Below are 22,924 nucleotides of genomic sequence, written 5' to 3'. Positions count from 1 at the left end.
ACAGACTCCCAACAGCAGACCAGAGGAGCGCAAGAATCAAGTCAAAGATTTGAAATACGAAGAAGCAAAAAACACCCAACTGGAAAAGCAAAATGAAAAAAGAATAAAAAATACGAAGATAGTGTAAGGAGCCTCTGGAACAGCTTCAACCGTACCAACATCAGAATTATAGGGGTGCCAGAAGAAGAGAGAGAGCAAGATATTGAAAACCTATTTGAAGAAATAATGACAGAAAACGTCCCCTACCTGGTGAAAGAAATAGACTTACAAGTCCAGGAAGCGCAGAGAACCCCAAACAAAAGGAATCCAAAGAGGACCACACCAAGACACATCATAATTAAAATGCCAGGAGCAAAAGACAAAGAGAGAATCTTAAAAGCAGCAAGAAAAAGAAAATCAGTTACCTACAAGGAGTACCCATACGACTGTCAGCTGATTTCTCATCAGAAACTTTGCAGGCCAGAAGGGAGTGGCAAGAAATATTCAAAGTGATGAATACCAAGAACCTACAATCAAGACTACTTTATCCAGCAAAGCTATCATTCAGAAGTGAAGTCTAGATAAAGAGCTTCACGGATAAGAAAAAGCTAAAGGAGTTCATCGCCACCAAACCAGTATTATATGAAATGCTGAAAGGTATCCTTTAAGAAGAGGAAGAAAAAGAAAAAGGTAAAGATACAAATTATGAACAACAAATACACATCTATCAACAAGTGAATCTAAAAATCAAGTGAATAAATAATCTGATGAACAGTATGAACTGGTGATTGTAATAGAATCAGGGACATAAAAAGGGAATGGACTGACTATTCTTGGTGGGGGGGGGGGTGTCAGGGTGAGGGAAGAGATTGGACAATAATCGTGCACCTATGGATGAGGACAGTGGGTGGGGAGTGATGGCGGAGGGTGGGGTGGGAACTGGGTGGAGGGGAATTATGGTGGGGAAAAAGAGTAACTAATGTAATAATCTTAACAATAAAGATTTAATTAAAAAAAAAGAACATTTTGAGCAAATTTATTACAATCTCATCACAACTTTAATGGCAGCATATCTGGGCTACTTCACTGTGGCCTTTGCTAGGATTAGAAAATCTGGTTACGATACTGTAAAGAATTTCTTGCCCCTGGTCTGGCTCACTGGATAGAGCATCGGTCTGTGGATCTAAGGGTCCTGGGTTCAATTTGGGTCAAGGGCACATACCTCGGTTGTGGGCTCTTCCCTGGCCCAGGCCCTGGTGAGGGCTCCTGCAGGAGGCAACCAATCGAGGTGTTTCTCTCACATCGATAATTCTCTCTGCCTTTCCCTCTGTCTTTCCCTTTCTCTAAAAATCAATAGAAAAACATCCTCGAGTGAGGATTAAAAAAAAAAAAGAATTTCTTTGCAATGAAGTTTAATTTGTTAATAGGTTAAAATTAAGATCACCAGATTATATGAATGCACTGTAAAATCTTAACATAGTAATAACACACTATTGGAAAAATAAATTGTTAGAAGCAACTTGTTTTCCCATTTTAAAATACCTGTGAATATTAATATGATTTTTATGTAACTCTGAAAAGTAAAATATAGAAACCTAAAGATTTCTATATATTCCCTTTGCATTAAAAAACGAATGCATATATTTTGTCTATAAAGATTGACCAAGTGTAGACTCTCTAAACCAGGGGTGGGCAAACTTTTTGACTCTAGGGCCACAATGGGTTCTAAAACTGGACCGGAGGGCCGGAACAAAAGCATGGATGGAGTGTTTGTGTGAACTAATATAAATTCAAAGTAAACATCATTACATAAAAGGGTACGGTCTTTTTTTTTTTTTTAGTTTTATTCATTTCAAACAGGCTGGATCCGGCCCGCGGGCTGTAGTTTGCCCATTGCTGGTTTAGACAACCACCTTGTTGGCCACATGGGGGGGGTGCCATCTTGAAACAGCAAAGGCCAACCCCTCCCTTTGAATTAGCCAATTGCGAAAGACTATGCACCTGAGCTCCAATCAAGAGCAAAGGACAGGTCACGTGTGTCAGGGGTTATAAATCCTGAGCAGACCACCTACTCGGTGTTGGCAGGCTTCCAGACCATGTGTGCACACCCTTCTACATAGAAGTAAAGATGTTTGCCTTGCTGCCTGGCTCCCGAGTATGCTTTGTATTCTACCAGGACCCCTGACTTCGGGGGGGGGGGGGGGGGGGCTCACCTCATTTCTCACACTGGGTATTTTCATTTCATTTAAACTATGGTACAGTTGTTCCCTTTTTCTCCTGGTTGAAATAATACTCATGAACAATTTTTTCTAGCACAGTTTGAAGAAGAGAAGTATTTAATAAAACTTTTAATAACATTTTCATATTGTGATCAAAGCTTTACTTCTCTCCACCCCACACCCATGCAATGGTTCCAAAAAAGTAAAAGGCAGCTTTTCAGTTTAAAACAGTGATGGCAAACCTTTTGAGCTCGGCATGTCAGCATTTTGAAAAACCCTAACTTAACCCTGGTGCCGTGTCACATATAGAAATTTTTTGATATTTGCAACCATAGTAAAACAAAGATTTATATTTTTAATATTTATTTTATATATTTAAATGCCATTTAACAAAGAAAAATCAACCAAAAAAATGAGTTTGCGTGTCACCTCTGACACGCGTGTCATAGGTTCGCCATCACTGGTTTAAAACAAAGTATGGTGGGGAGAATGACATAAAATTTCTATACAGCAGCAAATAACATTACTAGGACTTCCAAATGCAAAGTTGTGACCATGAATATTTTAAAATATTCACCCTTCAAAATTAGACCTTTAGAATTTAGGTAAATTCCTTAGTTTGTCAATTATCAAAATTAATTGATGTTCTAAATTTGATGAAGTCTTACTACTAAAATTAATAAACCTATGCTGGTCTTGTTGATCTGACCTCAAGAATGATTAGTTCCTATTGTTACTAAACAATGTCTCCAAAAGCAAAACAAGCAATTAAAGCAGTAATAATAAGGCTTCCAAAACCAAGTATTAGAAACAAATATACCAATGAGAAGTAAGGGCCTGCTTACGGTATAACAATTTTGTGTAGAAAGACCCTATCTTCATTATAGAAGTGGGGTGGGGGGGATAATAATACAAGGTTGAGTTCTGGACACAGGCTAGGATTTCTGCATAGGCTGGGATCCCTTACTATACCTATTAGGATGACATACTAAGGCTATTTTATTTTTTTTACCTTATTAGCATAACTTTGGCAGGGGCCCAGCTAAACCAAGGCACAGGCTAAAAGGCTTGCTAATATCGTATTTAACTTCTAGCCATATACATATACACGATATGCCCAGATCATAAGCCTACTATATCCTAGGAACAAAGTAACTGGTGTTATAGCCTACTTCTTTGCTTACCATACTCCCAAAAGGGTCCTTCCTCTTTTTTAATAGACTAATGTTGAGAGTGCTCAATTTGGTCAGCTTATGTGACATGGGGTATTCAGAAACCTCTCTTTCTGAAGTCAATAAAATATATTTTTTTAAAAGAAAATAAAGGACTACTGAGGGTATACTATATGACACACTATTGTAAATGCTGGAGATACAGCTAGAAAAGGTTGTTACTCTACTGAAGCTTATATTATAAAGGAGTGAACAATCAATAAATAGGGACATGCTATGAAGGAAATAAAGAATATTGAAGAAAAGTGGTTCAAGGTACCTAGAGAGAATTTATCATGAACCTCTCCAAAGAGGTGAGTTTTGAGGGGGAGGGGTTAACATTTATTGATCACTAAAAATGACTAATTATTCCTAAGTGCTTTATATGTAATAACTCATATTTGAGCTAAAAATCTAAAGAATGAGAGACATACAATCACACAAAGACTTGGAGAAAGGGCATTCTATGAATAGAATAGAATATAAAAGAGATAATTGATAGGACAAGGTCTATTTTCAAGTTTGATGTGTTTAATGAAGAGAAAGAAGAAAAGTGTAAGTGTAATAAGATTTAATGAGCTAGGTCCAAGAATGAATCCAGTGAAGGCTTAAGAAGTAGGCAGAGGTTACACATAGGCTTTTTTTTTTACAATATATAAAATAAATCTATTCCCAGATTGTAGATACAAAATAATTAGCCATTTATATGCAATAAACATTAATATTTCAAGAAAAACAATTTTAAATATATTATATCCAATAAACATTAATATTTCAAGAAAAAAGATTTTAAATATAATATTACCAAAACTGTACTAACATAGTATAATATCACAAAAGTTGCAGGAAATATTAAAAATCTGCAAATAACAGGATTACTTCTATTATATTCTAAAATATATTTTCCCTCTGGCTCTATTTTTGGTCATCAGTTTATATTGTTCATTATATTCCACAAATGAATGAGATCATGTGATATGTATCTTTTTCCAACTGGCTTATTCGCTTAGCACAGTGGTCAGCAAACCATGGCTCGTGAGCCACATGCGGCTCTTTGACCCCTTGAGTGTGGCTCTTCCACAAAATACCACATGCGGGCGCACACGTACAGTGCGACTGAAACTTCTTGGCCCATGTGCAGGAGTCAGTTTTCGGCCTGGGCGAGTCTATTTTGAAGAAGTGGTTCGGAAGTGGGGGGTGTCCATCAGTCGGTCAGTGGGAGATGTGGCGCAGGCGGGCCGCGGGATACGCAGTGCGGGGGAGTTAAATTGTAAGGAATTTAATTTTATCAATAAATAATATCATTATTAAGTATGATATCAAGTTTTATTCAACATACCTATAGTTTAACTAAGACTTAAAACTTTAAGTAAAGTTTATTAAGTTAATTTTAGGGAACGTTGTGGAGTGAAAGAAGATGTAGTGTCGAGGATTGAGAAAGGTATGTTGAGATGATTTGGACATAGAGAGGATGAACGAAAGGAGATAGACAAAACAAGTATACAAGTGTGGACGGGAGAGTTGGAAGGGGTCGACCTCAGTGAACATACCTCAATCAGATTGAGGACGTTTTTAGCAGAGGCCAGCTTAGGAGTACCCTAATTTAGTTAATAACAATGTACCTACCAATATAGTTTAAGTTTAAAAATTTGGCTCTCAAAAGAAATTTCAACCGTACTGTTGATATTTGGCTCTGTTGACTGAGTTTGCCAACCACTGGCTTAGCATAATGCTCTCTAGGTCCATCCATACTGTTGCAAATGGTACGAGTTCCTTTTTTTTTATAGCAGTGCAGTATTCCATTGTGTAGATGTACCAGTTTTTTAATCCACTCATCTGCTGATGGGCACTTAGGCTATTTCCAAATTTTAGCTATTGTAAATTATGCTGCTATGAACATAGGGGTGCATATATATCCTTTCTGATTTCTTGGGATATATTCCTAGAAGTGGGATTACTGGGTCAAATGGAAGTTCTATTTTTTAATTTTCTGAGGAAATTCCATACAGTTTTCCACAGTGGCTGCACCAGTCTGCATTCCCACCAATACGTGAGGGTTCCTTTTTCTCCACATCCTCGCCAGCACTTGTCATTTGTTGATTTGTTTATGATAGCCATTCTGACAGGTGTGAGATGGTACTTCATTGTCGTTTTGATTTGCATCTCTTGGATGATTAGTGACTTTGAGCATTTTTCATATGTCTCTTGGCCTTCTGTACATCCTCTTTTGAAAAGTGTCTACTTAGATCCTTTGCCCATTTTTTGATTGGATTGTTTATCTTCCTTTTGTTAAGTTGTATGAGTTCCCTGTAAATTTTGGAGATTAAACCCTTATCGGAGATAACACTGGCAATATGTTCTCTCACGCAGTGGGCTTTCTTGTTGTTTTGTTGATGGTTTCTTTTGCTGTGCAGAAGCTTTTTATTTTAATGTAGTCCCATTCGTTTATTTTCCCCTTAGTTTCCATTGTCCTAAGAGCTATATCAGTAAAGATATTGCTATGACATATGTCTGTTATTTTGCTGCCTATCGAGTCTTCTAAGATTTTTATGGTTTCCACTGTACGTTTAAGTCTTTTATCCATTTTAAGTTTATTTTTGTGTATGGTGTTAGTTGGTGGTCTAGTTTCATTTTTTTTGCATGTACCTGTCTAATTTTCCCAACACCATTTATTGAAGAGACACAGACTTTTTTGACCCTGGTAAGGCATTTGAATTTTATACAAAAGGCAGTCGATAGCCTGGCCAGTGTGGCTAAGTGGTTGAGCATCGACCTGTGAACCAGAAGGTCATGGTTTGATTCCCTATCAGGGCACATGCCTGGTTTGCAGGCTCGATCCCCAGTGTGGGGTGTGTAGGAGGCAGGTGATAAATGATTCTCTGTCATCACTGATGTTTCTCCCTCACCACCCCCTCTCTTCCATTCTCTCTGAAGTAAATAAAAATATGTATTTTTTAAAAAGGCCAGTTGATAGTGCCATGAAACTGTTAGTTTGATTTTAAAGGGAAGTGACATGATCCAACTGACATTTTAAAAATACTACCATTTTTGGCTGCTGTATGAATGCTTTCAAATGGTAAGAGTAGAAATAAAATTAGTTATGAGGCTTCTGCAGTCATGGCAACAGATCATGGGGCTTAGGCTAGAGTTCAGCAGGAGAGGCAGAGAGAAATGAACAGATTTAAGATAGGTTGAAGCAGATGATTTGCTAATAGACTCAAGAGGATGGGAGAAATAGAGAGAATAAAAGATGACTCCCACATCCGAGGCCTGAGCTACTTGCCTTGGATACACAGATAGTGGAATAATGGCATTAATTACTCAACACTAATTGAGATGCGTTCCACCTCAATAAATAAATGATAGTGTCATTTACTACAAGAACAGGTTTTTGTTTTTTTTTAATATATTTTATTGATTTTTTTACAGAGAGGAAGGGAGAGGGATAGAGAGTTAGAAACATCGATGAGAGAGAAACATCGATCAGCTGCCTCCTGCACAACCCCTACTGGGGATGTGCCCACAACCAAGGTACATGCCCTTGACCGGAATTGAACCTGGGACCCTTGAGTCCGCAGGCTGATGCTCTATCCACTGAGCCAAACCGGTCAGGGCAAGAACAGGTTTTTGATGTAAGTTTCTTCTTTCTACCTCTTTTTATGGGGAAGGGAGTAGGGGAAACAAATCAAGAATCTTTTCTGCTTGTCCAGCAGGCATGGCTCAGTGGTTGAGTGTCAATCTATGAACCAGGAGGTCACGATTCGATTCCTGGTCAGAGCACATGCCCAGATTTCGGGCTTGATACCCAGTGGGGGGCGTGCAAGAGGCAGCAGATCAATGATTCTCTCTCATCATTGATGTTTCTATCTCCCTTTCTCTCTGAAATCAATGAAAATCTATATATTTTTAAAAAGAATTCTTTCTGCTCAAGGTACATTCAAGATGTCTATTTAGACATCTAGTGAAAATATCAAGTAGACAACTAAAATATACATCTGGACCTCAGGAACAAGGTCATGACTAAAATTGTTTGTTAAATGAATACACCACAGAATCAAAGTTGATTCTAGTTGAAGCCATTTTGGGGGAGGGGCACAATTTAACTCATACCCATGCCAAAGCACAATCTCTGAGATTCCTCCAAATCTCTAAGCCTTCTAAATTTTAAGATCTCAATGAGGAAAGATAAGACTGATTTAGGTCAAACAACTAAATACTAAAGAATCAAGGCTAAAACATCCAAATCTTCTACTCCTAAAGTAACATGGTTCCTATCCCAAGCAATCACATCAAATCCATGGACGCAGCTCAGCCTTTACAAACTATTCTAACCTCCACTTCACATACACACTGGTTTGTTTTATACATGCTATACAAGGAATCCCTTATTTACAGCACTGCTTCAAGAAATGTCTTCAGTCTTTGTCTTCCAATACCCTTTCCTTCTGAAAAGGTTATAGGCTCTCTATCCTTGAACGCCACATCTCAGACTGTCTCCCACTTCCCATATTGCCTCAAAGTAATGCTTTCAAATACTTAATATTGAATTCCCTTTCTCCTACTTGAAGATCACTAAGAGGCTAACCACTGTCTGAATCAACTGTCTCAAAGGAGGAGTGTGAACCTGTTATTCAGGGGATACACAAAATGATCCACTGGAGCATGGAAGAAAAACATTAAAATTTTTATTTCTACTTATGTTTAATTTCTCCAATTTTATATTTATGTATAATTTAAAATACATATAATTTTAGTATATTAGTACATGCATATAATGTAAATAAACATACATTTGTTGTCAACATTTTTTACTATAGGAATCATTGGCTAAAATGATAATAGAATCCCTGGAATTGGGATTTGGGATACTGCAGACACTTGAAAGAACAGGAGGTAGGCAACTCTGTTCATCTTTCTTTTCTCCAAATTAATGCAGATTGCAGATATTAAAAAGAAACTAAGGGTACTCTCAGAATTAAAAGAAAGAAAAAAATCCTGAGATAATCCTAGAAAAGAGTCTTTAGTGACACTATTTTTAAAACAAACAAACCTATCTTTCAAGTGTTAATTCTATACCAAAGTGTACAATTTTGCAAAATAAAGTATGTGTTTTACATTTTAAATTGAAATAAAATCCTTGGCTTGCCTAATCAAGAACTTTAGGATGTGAAAAATTATTGTCTTCCTAAATGAATTTTAGAGTAAAGTAGCAAAAATCTAAGAAAGAATTTCTCCACTGGAGGTTCGTAGACCATCTGCCCTAGAACCACCAGACTTCTTGTTAAAAAAGGAAGTGTATGCACCTGGCCCCAGATCGCCCCAATTAGACTCTCTAGGGTCTGGAACCAGGAATATACATTTTTTTAAAAACCAGGAATATACATTTTTTTAAAAAAAGTGCCACAGGTGATTTTATGCATACTAAAATTTGAAAATTAAGCTTCATTTGTCACTTGATAACAGATGACCAGAAATCACAATGTTATTAAATTAGAAAAAGCATCATATAGTTATCAGGCTAAGATGTTCTTCAGACAACGGAGACTTGCATAATTATCCATTATAAATATTCAATATACATGGAAAGCCAACGTCACTGTGAGCTTAAAATTTATTTTCTTTTATTAACAAATCAAGGTCTTATTTTGAAAAATTTCAAAGACCTAAAAATTCTCATTGCCACTGGTTACATTTTGGGGGACTGACTCTTAGTACATGTAAATCCTCTCATCCTCTATAACACCAATTAGAGGGTCTAAAAGCCTGACTTTTTGACATCAAAAGGAAGCCTGTTCACTGGAATTATCCTTGAGTATGTTCTGACTGAATTCTACCATGATTGAAGCCCTCAGGGTCCCCATTAAACCCAGTCACACAAAAGTCAGTTGTCACTATTTCCAAAGCTAAGAAAGTGAATGGGCACTTCATCATTTTCTGTTTTCCCCTTCTCATTCAACCATCTATCCAATGTACATAACATACATTCAATAAATACTCAAGAGGGCATTGTACTAGCTGTTGTACAATAAAAAGAGAGCAAGAGAGAACCCTCTTTAGCAGGAAAAATCCAAAAATGACCTCCCAATATTTTCTACCCTAATCCCTGGGACTGTGAATATGAAATATATTTTGATTATGTTCTTTATGAGGCAGAAGAGATTTTGCAGATATAATTAAGAGTACTAATCTGCCCTGGCCCATGTGGCTCAGTTGGTTGAATGTTATCCCATGCACCAAAAGGTCACTAGATTCCCAGTCAGGGAACACGCCTGGGTTGTGGGCTCCATCCCCAGTAGGGGGCGTGCTGGAAGCAACCAATTAATGTGTCTCTCTCACACTGATGTCTGTCTGTCTGTCTGTCTGTCTCTCTCTCTCTCTCTCTCTCTCTCTCTCTCCCCCATTCCTCCTCAATTCCACTCTCTCTAAAAATCAATGGAAAAATAGCCTCAAGTGAGGATTAACAACAACAATTACAAAAGCAAGGAAATATCTGAAATATTTAAGACTAGTTTATTATTTTAAAACTAGAGGCCCAATGCACAAAATTTGTGCACAGGAGAGAGGTCTGCACCCTCTTCAATCCGGGACATCCCTCTCACAATCCGGGAGTGCTGACTCCTAACTGCTCACCTGCCTGCCTGCCTGATTGCTCCAACCTGCCTCTGCCTGCTGGCCTGATCACCCCTAACTGCTCCCCATGTTGGCCTGATCACCCCCAACTGCCCAACCTGCCGGCCTCGTTGCCCGACGCAGTCTGCTGTTCGTTGTTTGGTCGTCCCTCACTAACCCACCCTGCCGGCCCGGTCGCCCCAGGCAGCCTGTTGTTTGGTCATTACTGTTACTGTGACGGCATCCCAGACAATTTGCATATTCCTCTATTATTAGCATAGATTAGTAGCACTGCATTTGATATTGCTGGTTACTTCAAGAACTCAAAATAATGTTGTATGAAATGACATACTATATTTTTCCCCCATGCTTGGATGAATAACAGTTTTATAAACAAACAGGAGGAAAATGAACATTTATGTTACTACTTAAATGCAGTATTTTTTAAAAAGTAGTATTTCATGTAATATGAGATATTAACTACCCAGCTCCCCCAAAACAGCCACTGTATAAGGAAATGAACCCTAGAAAATCCTTGGGCCCAACACTGTTACCATTCTTCTAATCTCAACACTGAGCTTGTGGTGATTTGACTCATCTTCATACCCCTCCTAAAGGCACCATCCTACTATTTACTCTTCTTATTTAAAAAACAATGTCACTACAGTTGAGTTTAGATTTTTCCTCCTGAAACATAAATTTAAATCTTATTTCGGAAGCTTTTATACCCAGTAGCCATGATCTTCCCCATGATCCCTGCCTCTCTATATTAAGTGTGTGTATGTGTGTGTATACATGTGTGCTGCAGAAGGGGTGGGGGGGAAGGACATTAAGTAACAAGTCAAAGGATTTCTTATTTCAAATGAGAGGTAAAATGATAAGAAAGGAAGTTATAAATGTTGTTTCCTGAGATGTGTTCTTAGCATCCCACATTTCTTTTTTTTTTTAATATATTTTATTGATTTTTTACAGAGAGGAAGGAAGAGGGATAGAGAGTTAGAAACATCGATGAGAGAGAAACATCGATCAGCTGCTTCCTGCACACCCACTACTGGGGATGTGCCCGCAGCCAAGGCACATGCCCTTGACCAGAATCAAACCTGGGACCTTTCAGTCCGCAGGCCGACGCTCTATCCTCTGAGCGAAACTGGTTAGGGCTAGCATCCCACATTTCAATTCAATATGCATATAGCCATAGAAACTGTGCTACAAAAAGTAGTAGTATATACAATATATCCATAGTTTTGACCAGGGGTGGGCAAACTTTTTGACTCGAGGGCTACAATGGGTTCTTAAACTAGACCAGAGGGCCGGAACAAAAGCATGGATGGAGTGTTTGTGTGAACTAATATAAATTCAAAGTAAACATCATTACATAAAAGGGTAAGGTCTTTTTTTTTTTTTTTTTTAGTTTTATTCATTTCAAATGGGCCGCGGGCAGTAGTTTGCCCACAGCTGGTTTTGACACTGATATAGGCACGGTGGGGGGTGGAGGGGGGTAGGTTACAGAAAAACAACAGTATAAACCTTATAGAAACTTATTTGGTTGATCTTCCCTAATAGTCAGTCATTTGAAACCATAGATCTGTATTAAAACAAGCATGAAAATACAGGGGTGGGCCAAAGTATACAGTTGTGAGTATGTGAAACACAGAGGTTATTTTTTTGTATTATTATTTATTTATTACTGTATTATTTATTTGTATTTATTTACAACTGTAAACCTACTTTTGCCCTCCCCTGTATAGGGTGGAGTTTCTAAGAAAATTTCAAGCCTTCAAATTTCAAGTTTCCTACTGAGGCAACTTAAAACTCTGCACCCCAGACCTCCTCTGAGGTTAGAGGTACTTCATTAAAAAATTTGTGATTAATACATACACACTGTTTAGAGAGAGATATGTGGGAAATCAAAAAGAATGACAAGACCAGTGGGTGCAAAGTGAAGACAACTCAGGTACTGTTGGTATAAATCTAAGCTGAATAACCATTCTGGAAGGACAATTTCACAATCTATATAAAAACACTAAAATTGTGCATACCTTTTATTATTATTATTTTTTTAAATATATATTTCTTTATTGATTTCAGAGAGGAAGGGAGAAGGAGAGAGAGATAGAAACATCAATGCTGAGAGAGAATCACTGATCAGCTGCTTCCTGCATGCCCCACACTGGGGACTGAGCCCACAACCCAGGTATATGGCCTAACCGGGAATCGAACCATGACCTCCTGGCCCATAGGTCCATGCTCAGCCACTGAGCCACGCTGGCCGGGCCTATTTTCTGACATGGTCTGGTTTTCATTCTCGCATAGATTAGGATTATCATCACAGACATCTAATCAGATTCCTAGATTTTATGTTTAAAGGGTAGAACCTCTTCTTATATTACCTACCATAATGCCTAATACATAAAAGTTTCACTATTATTAGATAACTCATGTAATCTTTATATCTATTTATTTATTCCTCCACTGATCCCTTAAATCTTTGAGCACAGGAAATGTCTTGATCCTTCTCTGTACATCTACACCTGACAAAATCCCTTAGTCTATGTTTGCTGAATAAATGAATATTGACTAGCCTCACTCCAAACCTATCATCAATCTAGCTATTGCATGCGCGAAAGATAGGTCTTATATTCTCTGATCCAAAGATTCATACAGATCCAAAGATACAAACACTATCATCAGAACCATCTTTTGGCTCTGCTTTCCACTTATTGGCAAGTTCCAGGATCACATTCTATTCTCGCAGCATCCACAGGCTTTAAAGCATGGCTCTTTCTCAACAGTCTGAATAAAAAATTCTGAATTAACATTCATGCTGACTGGAAAAGATGCCCTTCTTTGAATAATCGCTGTGAACAGAGGAATGGACAACACTGATTGGCTAGGCCTGAGCCAAGTGCACACCCTTGTGTCAGGGTGGGATCTATGTTAACTGAGAGGGGTGGTTCCCTAGGAAAATTGGAGTACAGTATTATTATCAGAGGAAAGGGGAATGCATGACAGCCTGGCAAAATTAACTGATGTGCCCTATACTCTAAGATTTTTGCATGTCCACCAGTGCCTGGAAAGGCTATCTCTCATTTCTGTCTACCCAAATCTAAGCTATGTCATTTCTGCCCCCAAAAGTCTTCTGTGATTTTCCTCGTTTACTGAATCAAGTCACTCATTCCAAGGAAAGATCTCCCTTTTTCTAAAGCTCTTCCTTTTTAAATAAACAGGAGGGGTAAACCTCCAGAAAAGGTCCCATAATGAATTCTAATCATGTCTAATTATAAATGGTATGGGTAATATGTGCTGTTTTCTTAGGATAAAAACTCTTGAAGGACAGCAGCTCTACCAGATACATTCTACATATTGGGTGTCCCAAAATTCACGCAAGATTTGAATTTTGCATGAGCATTAACAACAACAACAACAACAAAATAAAAGCCTAATTTTACTTGGTTTATTGAATCAGATTTTAATATCTGTGGCCTTTGATTTCAATCCCTTCAATTTGATAAGCATTATCAAGTACCAATTATGGCCCAGGAGCAGGGACAATGAAGACCAATGAAGACCACGGCTTTGCGTATGTGCCAGCAAAGCCGTGGAGGCCATTTACCCAATGTGCTATTCCATACATAACCTTATACTATATACTTTACGAATCAATAAAAAATTTACAATTTTTAATTATAAACCTGTGTTTTCTATCAAAATTACTTCTTGCGTGAATTTTCGGACACCCTATATTATCAAAGAACTGTGTGGCAGTATTAAAATAATTTTCTTGGCTTTAAATTTCCTATAGGATCTAAACCAGGGGTCCTCAAACTTTTTAAACAGGGGGCCAGTTCACTGTCCCTCAGACCGTTGGAGGGCCGGACTATAGTTTAAAAAAAAAAACTATGAACAAATTCCTATGCACACTGCACATATCTTATTTTGAAGTAAAAAAAGAAAACGGGAACAAATACAATATTTGTATTTGCATGTGGCCCGCGGGCCGTAGTTTGAGGACTCCTGATCTAAACAAAACACTTTAGCTAATAGGTTGGGTCTGACTTCATCTAAGTAGCTGTTTTAACAGACTATGGTTTTGGAGTTATCCCAAACTAGGCTCAAATCCTGGCTAATATCACCTCTCCTGGCCTTTAGCTACAGATCTTTGGGCAAATTATCTTCTCTCTCCAAATCTTGGTTTCATTACCTGTAAAAACTGGAATGGTAATACCCGTCTGTACATAAGGAGGCTATGTAATAAAGAGGAAAGAATTAGATGGACCTAGGCTGAAATTCTACCACTAATACTAGTTATATGACTTTCTCTGAGTGATTCCTCATCTGTAAATGCTGAGTAATCGCTCATATGCAATAATATTTAATCCACTGGTTGTTAAGCATTTAACAAGGCAATGTATCTTAAAACACCTAACACACTGAATAGCACTGAAAACGCAGTAAATGTTTATCCACATCAAACTATCTGATTGAAAAGAATAATTCAGTGTTTTTGTACAAGGTCTACCAAAGCTTTCTTATACTTAATAAGTGGTATTTCTACCTTATTAAAATGAATTTAGCCTAATAGGTTAGAAAATACCCTGCAGTCTTTTCCCCCCCTTTTTATCTTTTTTCCCTTTTTTAGACTTTTTGACAAGATAAATGTCAACCATCAAAAATTGTGGTTTATATATAAACTATTAAAATAATAAAATAAACATGGATAATGATAAATTAAAAATTCAGGGCACAAAGAAAAATTCACTGGGATTATTTATTGGTCTTCATAAATACTCTTGGGTTTTCTTTGTTAGTTAAAATATTTTCTAAAGGCAAAAACACTTTGGTCTTACTCCTGTAATCAACTTGTTCTTTAGCTTCAGGCTTAATGTAGTAATATGAAATGACTCACACCAATATGAAATCACTATGCTAACCATCTCCTGAACAGAATCAGATATGGGATACACATGATAATTTTAGATGTTATCAATCAGAACACATGCAAAAGGCAAGTAAGTGGCTGTTCATATTAACCTTAGCAATAGTTTAACTTTAATGTCATTCACTAAAAAATACAAACTATATTCAGTACAACTATTTCCAGAAAGAGATCAGATAAGTAGGCATTTAATTTCTTCTATTTTACACTAGAGCAAAAGTTTCTTTGGAAAGAAGTTTCCTGAAGTAGTTTAACATTCTGTTTATTTTTCTAACATGAGTGAATCATATGCAATACTTATCAGTCTTTAATGAGTGTACAGACATAGGAAGGTGTTAAACTGGAGATTTTAAAATAAAGATAAATAAAATAAGGTAAATAAAATGGAATAAACGTGACACATTCTTCGGTCGCAAAACACTATATGAAAATAAAATATTTAACTACACCATTCTATACAAACTGAGTGATTTTTTTTCTCCTTTGTATTTGTGCAAAACATGAATAGACTGTTTTTAATCTACCCCGAGGAAGTTATACTTTAAACACAAGAGAAGAATAATGTGGTGAACACCTCAGTCTCCAGACACTGTTCTCTCCAACTATGAAAACCTAATTCCTTATTATCTTTCCTGTGTTCAAAAATATGTATAAAGCAAAATAATGCTTGTTTTTTAAACGCATTAAATACAGACATGGTAGGTAACCTACGTATCTTTTCAAAGTAGTTTTCTTCTTTCAACGTTTCCGGGGGCGGGCATGAGGACAGTGGGGCAGAAGTAATGGGAGTGTGAAGTGGGCTCGAGTTATTCTCACAAGTACATTTGGTCACGCAACGAGATGAAGCACAGTTACAGCGTCCGGGTTCACACGAAAAACAACTCCAAGAATCGCCAGCGCCGCGATAGATGGGAGAGTCCGGATAACGCACCGACTGTGGTCTGAGTGGCGCGCTACAGCCCCAATCTGGCAAGTCGGTTTCCTAGTGGACTCCCCGGTCCGCTCGGCCTGCAGAGACCGGGCGGGGCGCGCGGCTATCTCGGCAGCGGCCGACGGTAACTTTCTAGGAGAGGAGACCACCGCCCGCCAGTCCCCTGCGGTCTTCCCCGGGGATGCCGCTGTCCGCCTCGCCCCGAGCTCGGGGCTGGCCCGCAGACGGGAACCGGGTGGGCCGGGGCAGGCGCCTTCCCCCCGTTACCCGGCTCCCGAGTCCCGAGGCTGTGACTACCCTCCAGTCCTCCCACCGGCCGGGGCGGCTCCCGCCGCGCCCAGGGCCTCCCGTCGGCAGGAATGCCTCCCGCCCCGCTCACCCGCCCGGGTGGTGTCCGTCAGGTCGTGGTTGGCCGCTCCCCGGGGAAACTCCCTCAGTTTCCGGCCGCTCAGGATCAGCACCCCGGTTATTGCCGCCTCCTCCAGCGCTCGATCGAGGGAACGGCTCCACGAGCCCGGGCCAGGACCGGGACCTGTCCCGGCGCTTGGGCCGCAGTTAACACCAGAGAGGTTGCCTCCCGACGCTACCGGGCCAGAATGTTCTGCAGCTGTGGACACAGCGACCAAGCCCGCGGCCGCCATTTCCCGGCCGACAACTACCCAACCCGCCGGCTCCGCGCATGCGCGGCTAGGCTGGTGGGTGGGCGGGGAAAGGGACTTCCAGACCCCGGACCTTTCTCTTGACGGACAGGGCTGCGGAGCCCTCCACGCATTCAGGCGCTTGCCTCCGCCCCCGAGGTTTTAAAGGGAAAAGAAAACACAAATCTGCAACAGCCGCCAGAAGCATTTTTAAAATGCCTCTACAAAAATATCTCCAGGACAACGCTCCTCACAAAAACTTCTCTCTTCCTTCTTTTCTCAGTCCTGGAGGATTAAATTAAGCATTAAATTAAGGCTTTTTAACACTGTTGCTGCCAGAAACTTGGGCAGTGAGAGAAGGGGACTGGCATGAGGAAAGTAGGGGCACTCAAGACTGCCATTACTCATGCCCCCACTTTCCTCATGCCCGCCCCCGAAAACGTTGCGATTTAAAAAATTTCCCAACTTGTCATTCTGTAAACCAGATGATACAAATGGAAACTTGTGGATTTATTAACTATTATTGCATGAGGAATAATAAGGGCTAAACTGGCTCCAAAAACTCCATAGGTCTCATTGAAAGGGTTACATAGGTATTTTAGGCCCTCCCTCGCTTTTATAAAATAGTTAACAAATATAAAACAAGCATCTTAAATAGTACTCATCTTTTAGGCAAGAAGAACTTTAGGCATTAAAGTCTAAAATTTTTTAATTAAATCTTTATTCAGATTATTACAGTTGTTCATCTTTTATCCCCCCATAGCTCCCCTCCACCCAGTTCCCACCCCGCCCTCTGCCGTCACCCCTCCCCCCCCCACTGTCCTCATCCATAGGTGTACGATTTTTGTCCAGTCTCTTCCCGCACCCCCCACACTCCTTTCCCCCCAAGAATTGTCAGTCCACTCCCTTTCTATGCCCGATTCTATTATAATCACCAGTTCATTCTGTTCATCAGATTATTTATTCACTTGATTTTTAGATTCACTTGTTGATAGATATGTATTTGTTGTTCATAATTTTTATCTTTACCTTTTTCTTCTTCCTCTTCTTAAAGGATACCTTTCAGCATTTCATATAATACTGGTTTGGTGGTGATGAACTCCTTTAGCTTTTTCTTATCTGTGAAGCTCTTTATCTGACCTTCAATTCTGAATGATAGCTTTGCTGGATAGAGTAATCTTGGGTGTAGGTCCTCATTATTCATCACTTTGAATATTTCTTGCCACTCCCTTCTGGCCTGCATAGTTTCTGTTCAGAAATCAGCTGACAATCATATGGGTACTCCCTTGTAGGTAACTAACTGTTTTTCTCTTGCTGCTTTTAAGATTCTCTCTTTGTCTTTTGCTCTTGGCATTTTAATTATGATGTGTCTTGGTGTGGTCCTCTTTGGATTCCTTTTGTTTGGGGTTCTCTACGCTTCCTGGACTTGTAAGTCTATTTCTTTCACCAGGTAGGGGAAGTTTTCTGTCATTATGTCTTCAAATAGGTTTTCAATATCTTGCCCTCTCTCTTCTTCTGGCTCCCCCGTAATTCAGATGTTGGTACGCTTGAAGTTGTCCCAGAGGCTCCTTACACTATCTTCATATTTTTGGATTCTTTTTTCTTTTTGCTTTTCCAGTTGGGTGTTTTTTACTCTTCGTACTTCAAATCTTTGACTTGATTCTTGGGATCCTCTAGTCTGCTGTTGGATCTCTGTATAATATTCTTTATTTCAGTCAGTGTATGCTTAATTTCTAGTTGGCCCCTTTTCATATCCTTGAGGGTCTCACTAGACTTATTGAAGGTCTTACTAAATTTATCAGCGGTTTCTAGAAAATTCTTGAAAAACCTTAAAACCATGGTTTTGAACTCTATATCCAGTAGTTTGCTTTCCTCCATTTCTGTCATTTCTGTCCTGTTTGTCTCCGCATTTTTTATGCTTCCCTGTGTTGGTAGAGTGGTTTTGTGTGCTAGGTGTTCTATAGGGCCCAGTGGCTCAGTCTCCCCAATGACCTGAGGTGGACACTCTTGGTGCACCCCTTTGTGGGCTGTGTGCACAGTCTTGTTGTAGTTAAGCCATGATTGTAGTTGGTATCACTGGGAGGAATTAACCTTCAGGCCAATTGGCTGTAAGAATCAGCTGTGTCTACTGTGGGAGAACTTCTGTGCTGGAGACACCCTTCTGGGGCAAGACTTGCTTCAGTGGGGCTTTGGTGCTCACTGAGTCTGCCCCCTGAGTGTGTCTCTTATGGATCTGAGGAGTTATAATCAGATGGTCCCACTCTGACCACTGGGTACACTGGCACTTGGATCTCTAAGGAGGTGCTAATTTAGCCTCTTCCTGAGGCTACCCAGCAGGAGCTACGGAGAGATCTGCAGGTTCCTCTTCCTTGTTTGGGATTTGGAGGTGACCAGATGAGGCCCAGCTGTGAAGCAATGCAAGCTGCTGTGGGGCCTTGGGCCTTCTTTTGGATGTTCTGGGTCTCTCTGAGCCAGCTGCAGTTTGTTAATTTTAGATTGCAAAGGGCCAGGTCATTCATATGCAAAAGCCTCTGGGCACTGCTTGGGTGGGGCAGGGACTCAGGGAATCAACAGGGCGGAGTAAACAGCTATGGGTGATCCTCAGTCCTGCCCTAAGAGGTCCCGGGTCTCAGTGTCCTGAGGTAATCCCTGCAAGCACCTCTGAGAAAAAGCTGCCCTCGAGTTCTGCCTGCTGCCGGACAGTTGTTTCTCCCCGTATGAGTCTGGGTCCCCAGAGACTCACCCGGAACTGGAGTTTGGGCCGTCGGGAGCTTGTGGCTCCCTCCTGATTGAAAAAGACAACCACGTCCTCAGTTGCCAGCCCTTTCTGCACGCGCTTCCGTACCTCTGCACTTTACTTCCGCAGCTCCTCTGAGTCTCAGCGTGCTTTTTTCCCCCCTTCTAGTTGTAGAATTTCCACTCAGCCAACCTTCCTGTGGTTCTGGATGATGTCCGTTTTGTCTTTTAGTTGTATTTTTGAAGTGGTTGTGCGAGGCAGCAATTTCAGGTGTTTACCTATGCCACCATCTTGGTTTCTCTCTAAAGTCTAAAATTTTAGTCTGGAACCAAAATTGAGGAGAAAATGATCTGACCATGACCTAAATGAGGAAATTAAAGGTAGAACTAAAGAAAGTGGTAAACACACACACACACACACACACACACACACACACACACACACAAAACACAATTTAGTTTCGAAAACATGGAAAATACATTTTAAATCAGCTAGATTTCACTTATAGTGCAGTCTTCAGCATATTATTGGGTTTGGGGGTTTAAGGTTTTTTGTGGTTTTTTTAAATTGGTACATTTAAGTCATTCCAGATACATGATGTAAATTTCCCCAACAATCAATCAAGTAATTAATGTGGGAAATAGAAGAGGCTGTCAGATAGCCATTTTACTCAATTATAACCTAATTATAGACTTCAAGTAGACTATTTAGTGAACAAGAAAAAGGATCTGAAGAGGGGTGGTGTGGATAACCTATCAGAATTCAGAGAAAAGGAATCTATAACATAAATTAGTGAGGTTTTGAATCAAATCCGGATTAAGTGAGGTAGGCTGGAAGGTGAGAGCAATATTCCAGATTGGGATTATCAGCATGGAGAAATCCAGATATAACTTATAATGGATACTTGTGGAGAACATTAAGGCCACAGGCCAAAGTTCATGTCAGAGAGCAAAAGAAAATAAGGTTGGAGAGAGCCTACTCATCATTCAAGGCCCAACTCTTGAATGAAATCTTTTCTTTTTTTAATATATATTTTATTGACTTTTTACAGAGAGGAAGGGAGATAGTTAGAAACATCAATGAGAGAGAAACATCGATCAGCTGCCTCCTGCACATCCCCTATTGGGGATGTGCCCACAACCAAGGTACATGCCCTTGACTGGAATTGAACCTGGGACCCGTGAGTCTGCAAGCTGACGCTCTATCCACTCAGCCAAACTGGTTAGGGCTTGAATGAAATCTTGATTAGCACTTCCCCTGACTCCTAAACCTAATAATCAGAAGAGATTGTAAGAATGTTTAGACACAGTACCAAAGATAATTAGTATCGGCTGCTCAGAGTTGTTCTATGAACTCAAGACTACATGTTAGGTTCTTCAGCAACAAGTTTCATGTTCAATTATCAATGCCATTTATGAGCATGGGTTACTGCAATGGCAAGTGATATATTTGTTATTCCTGGCAAATAACATTTATCCAATGCATGGTTCCTATTATTCTGGTATTCCTAAAATTTTGTTGCTCTTAGAAAGAGTTTAATCTCATTTTGGTGTTTGTTTTTTTTCCTTAGAGATACAGTATTCCAACTAAAATGACTAAAAGCATAATCATATATTCCATGCTAATGCTACACTATAAATGTACTTGCCAGGTCTTTCTAAAATGCACCATTATGTCATCTATATTTGATTACTTATTACCTTCCACATTTACACTAAAGTCTTCTGACAAGTTCTCTATAATTCATTCCAATCTAACTGCACATCCTATATAATAAAGAGGTAACATGCAAATTAACCCTCACACCCTCACAAGATGGCTGCCTATGACCAGGCTGGCAGGGGGGTTGGTGAGGGACGACCAAACAACTGACCAGTAGGCTGCATGGGGTGACCAGGCTGGCAGAAGGGATGCAGTTGGGGGCGACTAGGCTGGTGGGGAGGGTAGTCGGGGGTGACCAGGCCAGCGGGGGGGAGGTGGGCAGTTAGGAACAACCAGGCCGGCAGGGAGGGTGCAGCTGGGGGCGACCTGGCCAGCAGCAGGGAGCAGTTAGGGGCAACCAGGCCAGCAGCAGGGGCAGTTAGGGGCGATCAGGCTGGCAAGCAGAGGCAGTGAGGGGTGATCAAGCTGCGGGGGGGGGGGGGGTCAGGGGTGACTAATTGCAGGTGAGCAATTAGGAGCTAGCGGTACAGGATTGTGAGAGGGATGTCTGAGTGCCAGTTTAGGCCCGATCCTCCGAGGGGTCCCAGATTGGAGAAGATGCAGGCTGGGCTGAGGGGACTCCCCCCATCCCGTGCAGGAATTTCATGCACTGGGCCTCTAGTTTCATTATAATTGCAACATTCCATGCTTATCGTGGTCTCTGAATTTCTGGCCAAATTTAAATTTCACGTTACTTGTCTATTCAATTAGAAAAAAATCTATCATTATCTTCCATAACCCAGTTATGAGTATAAGGAGCCCTGAGGACCAGTAGTTTTATTGCTAGTTTTATCCAGTGGCCAGGTAAGTTTCTACTGAACGAGTACAAAAAAACATTTTACATAAATGTTAAAGGCACACTTTAAAATTAAATACCCATTGCATTTTGAAGTTATTTTTTACATGTTCTTACAAGCTAATATCTTTTTAAAGTATACTTTGTAAAACAGTGTAAAATGAAGCAAGAATTCTCGTGATCCATCCACAATGTGTTAAGTTAAAAATAGGAAGAAGCAGAGATAGACATGGGTTGTGTACTAACAAAATAGAAGTTATGTACAAGTACAGGAGAAAAGGTTAGGAGGGAAGAAAAAAGAATGACAATTTTTGAGAACAGAATACATAAGTATGTAAATATTTGAAGGCCAAAAAAAAGGCTTGTAGATAAGAGGAAACTGAAGATGCTATATATGCCACACTATATGAGAACAAGTCCTAGGTAAAGATGGTAGATAGATCAAGGAATTACTTTTGAGTCTTTAAAGGATCTGGGGTTTCATTTACAAAGGTAGAATATGAGGGAATTCTCATCCTACTCTTTCAATCTTCTCCATAAAGCAAGTGAGATCATCTTGCAAGAATGAGATGCAGGAAAGGGAGTCATTGTGTGAAGTTCACCAGTTTAGTGATGAATAAAAGTGCTGAGAAACGGTTGCAAAAGGCTGTGAGCAAAAGAGCTACAGGGATCTGTAACTTATTCCACTTCTGCTCTGTGGTCTGGAAGCAGTTGAAAAAATAGGCAGCGGGAGTTATTGAACATTGGGAATATAGAGAACTTCTCTGCTTCTTCCTGTTTTACAGGCTGAAAGTTAGGAGCAAAGGATTCACTCAGATCTCAACAGCTCTTTCCTGTTCTATATCTGACTACACCATGCACAAATAAAGTCCTTTCCCCCTTCCTACTCATTAGAAATATTTTATGGTCACTCCTTTAAGGCTCCACTTTTATAAACTCAAAGCAGTAGGGTTAAAATCTTGGCCAATCCCACTTTCTTCAAATGTGAAGCACAGAAACTGGCTTGTCGAATATATTCAATGTTTGGTCTTTCCCTTTCTGACCCCTTTAATAAGAAACAGTAATAATTGACTTTTAAAAACTTCATACAAGAAAATTTAGACAATATGATTTTCCTTCGCCCTAGAAGAAAATGGATATATAAATTAAACACACTAAGGAAATAGT

General features: G+C 39.8%; 1 protein-coding gene across 13 annotated transcripts in view; it reads right to left on the bottom strand.

The window, feature by feature from the left end:
• Window positions 1–16,574, bottom strand: part of LRCH3 (leucine rich repeats and calponin homology domain containing 3) — a 112,953-nt gene extending 96,379 nt beyond the window's left edge. For 10 of the 13 annotated variants that reach the window (XM_059687556.1, XM_059687557.1, XM_059687562.1 and 7 more), the window contains exon 1: window positions 16,265–16,574. In XM_059687556.1, coding sequence (XP_059543539.1) covers window positions 16,265–16,526 — 262 coding nt within the window. In that variant the 5' untranslated portion in view covers window positions 16,527–16,574. The remainder of the gene's footprint in view (window positions 1–16,264) is intronic. The other 3 variants (XM_059687568.1, XM_059687569.1, XM_059687567.1) reach the window with 1 other exon arrangement.
• Window positions 16,575–22,924: the final 6,350 nt, after the last annotated feature.

Source organism: Myotis daubentonii, chromosome 3 (assembly GCF_963259705.1).
Source record: "Myotis daubentonii chromosome 3, mMyoDau2.1, whole genome shotgun sequence".
Lineage (NCBI taxonomy): Eukaryota > Metazoa > Chordata > Mammalia > Chiroptera > Vespertilionidae > Myotis > Myotis daubentonii.
This window is presented reverse-complemented; position numbering and strand designations above follow the sequence as displayed.